Source organism: Pistacia vera, unplaced genomic scaffold (genome assembly GCF_008641045.1).
Source record: "Pistacia vera cultivar Batoury unplaced genomic scaffold, PisVer_v2 Contig23, whole genome shotgun sequence".
NCBI lineage: Eukaryota > Viridiplantae > Streptophyta > Magnoliopsida > Sapindales > Anacardiaceae > Pistacia > Pistacia vera.
The window spans coordinates 692,120-695,897 of NW_022196035.1; the positions used below are offsets into that span (position 1 = coordinate 692,120).

At 34.6% G+C, this 3,778-nt stretch overlaps 1 protein-coding gene across 2 annotated transcripts; it reads left to right on the plus strand.

The window, feature by feature from the left end:
• Positions 1-217: 217 nt before the first annotated feature.
• Positions 218-2,890, plus strand: LOC116131140 (3-ketoacyl-CoA synthase 20-like). 2 transcript variants are annotated; one of them, XM_031416789.1, is made up of 3 exons: positions 218-302; positions 412-1,201; positions 1,852-2,890. In XM_031416789.1, exons 2-3 carry the CDS (start codon positions 419-421, stop codon positions 2,632-2,634), a joined length of 1,566 nt encoding a protein of 521 aa, XP_031272649.1. In that variant the 5' UTR covers positions 218-302; positions 412-418; the 3' UTR covers positions 2,635-2,890. The 2 variants fall into 2 exon arrangements, with proteins under 2 accessions (XP_031272649.1, XP_031272650.1); XM_031416790.1 differs by lacking the exon at positions 218-302 and having other exon boundaries at positions 437-528; positions 647-1,201.
• Positions 2,891-3,778: the final 888 nt, after the last annotated feature.

The window sequence follows — 3,778 nt, forward strand, 5'->3', positions numbered from 1 at the left end:
CCAATTAAGTGAAACGGGACAGGGTATGAAAGAAAAAATATATTTGTTTGATAAATTATTTTATATGTTCATCTTTCTTATGAATATTTGTCGAAGTAGTAAATTTTCGTTATATAAAGAAATTAATACATTCATCTATTCAAGATTGATGACAATTTTGTGATGTGTATATGTTGCCTCATTAGCGTTGGAAACTTTACTCGGGTAGTTGCTATCTTTGTCTCTCCGCTATAAATTCCCTTGGCAGTGTAGACATCCGGTGTGCTTCCAAGCCTCAACTACTCTCTACCTCTACATTTCTGGTACCCAGGATCTCTATTAACTACGTAAAACTATATAATCTGTTTTTCTTATTTCTTGCTTTCTCTTCTGCCATTATGTTGTTTAATAAATGTGGTGTTGTTTTTGCAGAGTAATAATGGTTAATGAAAAGGAACAAAAATTGCAAAATGACCCAACTATGGTTCGTATTGAACCCCAGAGAAGAAAGAACAATCTTCCCAACTTCTTGCTATCCGTCAGACTCAAGTATGTTAAGCTTGGTTATCACTACTTAATCTCCAACGCTCTATTTCTCCTGCTTATATTACTTCTTTGCATTATATTGAGTCATCTATCGACAGTAACCTCTGAGGAAATCTTTCAGCTCTGGACCATACTTGAGTTCCATACAGCGACTATTCTTGTATCCTCGGTTTCCATCATTTTAATATTTACCATTTACTTGTTGAATCGCCCGAGAAAAGTTTACTTGGTGAACTTTGCATGTTACAAGCCTGAACTAGCTCGGATGTGCAGTAGAGAAGTTTTCATGCAAGTATCTGCACAGACGGGGAAATTCACAGAGGCAAGTTTAGCCTTTAAAAAGAAAATCCTAGAGAGATCGGGGTTTGGACAGATGACTTATGGACCAAAAGCCTTGATGGAGATCCCTCAAAACCAGTCTATGGCGGAGGCGAGAAAGGAGACAGAAGCAGTGATAGTTGGAGCAATCGACGAGCTCTTGGCAAAAACTGGAATAAATCCTAGAGAGATAAGTATTCTTGTGGTGAATAGCAGTTTGTTTAATCCAACACCTTCTTTATCAGCCATGGTAGTGAATCGCTACAAGCTGAGAGGGAATATTTTGAGCTATAATCTAGGTGGCATGGGCTGCAGTGCAGGACTTATTTCTATTGACCTCGCCAAACAACTTTTACAGGTTTACTATTTCTACAATATGCATACAGTCAACACTCAAAACCAACATGTTATTGAATTAAACAAAAGGTTAATCTGAATTCAAATATATTTCTTCAGATATAAATGCTGGAATAGGGATTCATATGCATGAACTTCCCTTCTTCTATGTTAATCAATTTGGCCTATATTTTAATGAATAGGGAAAGAGATCATGACATATTTTAATATATTAATATGAGTATATTTAAAAAAAAAAAAAAAAAGTATTATACATATAAAGAAAGTTTTACATACAAAATGACATGATAGACTCTAATATTGTTATGTTTCACTATCATTTATTGTGTATTTATTAACTTAATTTTTTATATTAATTTATATAATCATATTCTAATGTCATTTTATAAAAGTCTTGGTATAAATTCTTTGTAAGTGTTATATTTGTTTAAAAAGAAATATTTTTTCGATAGATTACAAATTTATTGCGAATGAGGAGAGAGACAAATTTATTACGAATTTGAACATCAGGGGACAATTTTAAATCTTTGACCAAATTAAGTACTAAATAGTTAATAATGAGTGACCCTACACATGCAATTACTATCTAAAATATTTTTATTTTGAAGTCAAGGAAGTTTTAAAAGCTCTTAATTAATTTGATTGTAACAGGTGCACCCCAACTCCTATGCTCTAGTTGTGAGCACAGAGAACATTACCAAGAATTGGTATACTGGCAATGACCGATCCATGCTTGTCACAAACTGTTTATTTCGAGTGGGCGGGGCTGCCGTCCTCCTATCCAACCGATCATCTGATCGCAGTCGCTCCAAGTATCAACTACTTCACACCCTTCGCACCCACAAAGGCGCTGATGATAGATGTTATAATTGTGTCTTCCAGCAAGAGGATGAGACTCAAACAGTCGGAGTGACACTCTCAAAAGACCTTATGGCTGTTGCCGGAGAAGCCCTTCAAGCAAATATCACCACCCTCGGCCCATTAGTTCTTCCGCTGTCAGAGCAACTTTTATTCTTCGCAACTCTAGTTGCCAGAAAATTTTTTAAAATGAAGATTAAGTCATACATTCCCGATTTCAAGTTGGCTTTCGAGCATTTCTGTATTCATGCAGGAGGGAGAGCGGTGTTAGATGAACTAGAGAAAAGCCTTGATCTCAGCGAATGGCATATGGAGCCTTCAAGAATGACTCTTTACAGGTTTGGGAATACTTCAAGTAGTTCTTTGTGGTATGAACTGGCTTATTCTGAGGCCATGGGGAGGATGAAGAAAGGTGATCGAACATGGCAAATTGCATTTGGTTCAGGATTCAAGTGTAACAGTGCCGTGTGGAAGGCGTTGAAGACCATCAAACCTGCCGAGGAAAAGAATCCATGGATGGAGGAGGTGGATAATTTTCCTGTTCAAGTGTCAAAAGTAGCATCAATTGCTTTCTAAACCTACTTCTCTTTCATGTCAGGAACAGTAGTTATTGCAGTATGTGACTATGTCAACTAGTATTAATATTATATACTTAGAGTGTGTGTTAAGGCTATATAGTGATTCTCTTTCTTCTGAGAGGGAAAGCGGCATGCTCGAATTAGAATTTAATTAGCAAGATGAATTAATATTGGCTCCATCTGAAGTGAATAAGGAGCTCTCAGATAAGATAAGTTGTTTCCAGTCACATGAATAATGCATTGATTATTAAGTAAACCAGTCTTGTACTACCTTCCTCTATCTGTATTTGCCAAACTCTTTATTAAGTTTCATGGTGATGAGGTCATCTCAGCTAAACCCTAACTCATTCTCATTTTATTTAATCAATATTCCCATATATGAATGTTAAGACAGAAGTAAAAAATTTCTCATATATAAGTAAACTTCAGTTGCTCAATTACATTGTAAAAACAAAGCCGAAAAATATCTGTATATTAATTGTAATATTGTATACAATTAACTCTTACAGGAAGGAAGTTGACATCGACTGACATTACTTAAGCTCTAAAAGCAGTCTACTTGTCAACGCGTAAAACAAAATTTAAATTATTATACAATGTGTGGTTGTTTTATTATCTGTTTTTAAAATATTATTAGTAGGTAGAGTTTGGTGATTATTACGATGTAAAATTTAAAAATTAATATAAAAATATGTTAGGTTTGCTAATTTAACTTAACACCTCAATATATAAAAATTTTGTTATAATTCTTACTTCATATATACATTAGTGTTTATTTTTTGAGCTCGGATGGTTCTTATCGATTAAATAAGATTAACATGTGCTAAACTTTCTATATAAATACGTATTGATAGCTAACTTGTGCGCACATCAACTTACTATGGAATTTAATGTATGTGATTTCTAAGATTTGAAAAAGTTTGGAATTTGGCCATTTTCGACCAGATTCATGGCAATTAACGGTCAAATCCATGGTGCCATGCACCAGAATAAATCAGACCATTAATGGCCAAATCTATTCGGTGCACAGCTGACCATATTCGATCAATTGTGTGTTATTCTAGCGACTATCAACAATGGCTTGGGATGAGTAGAGGTGATTTTGTTACAAATTAAACTTTTATGTGGTTGGAATGTTTTAG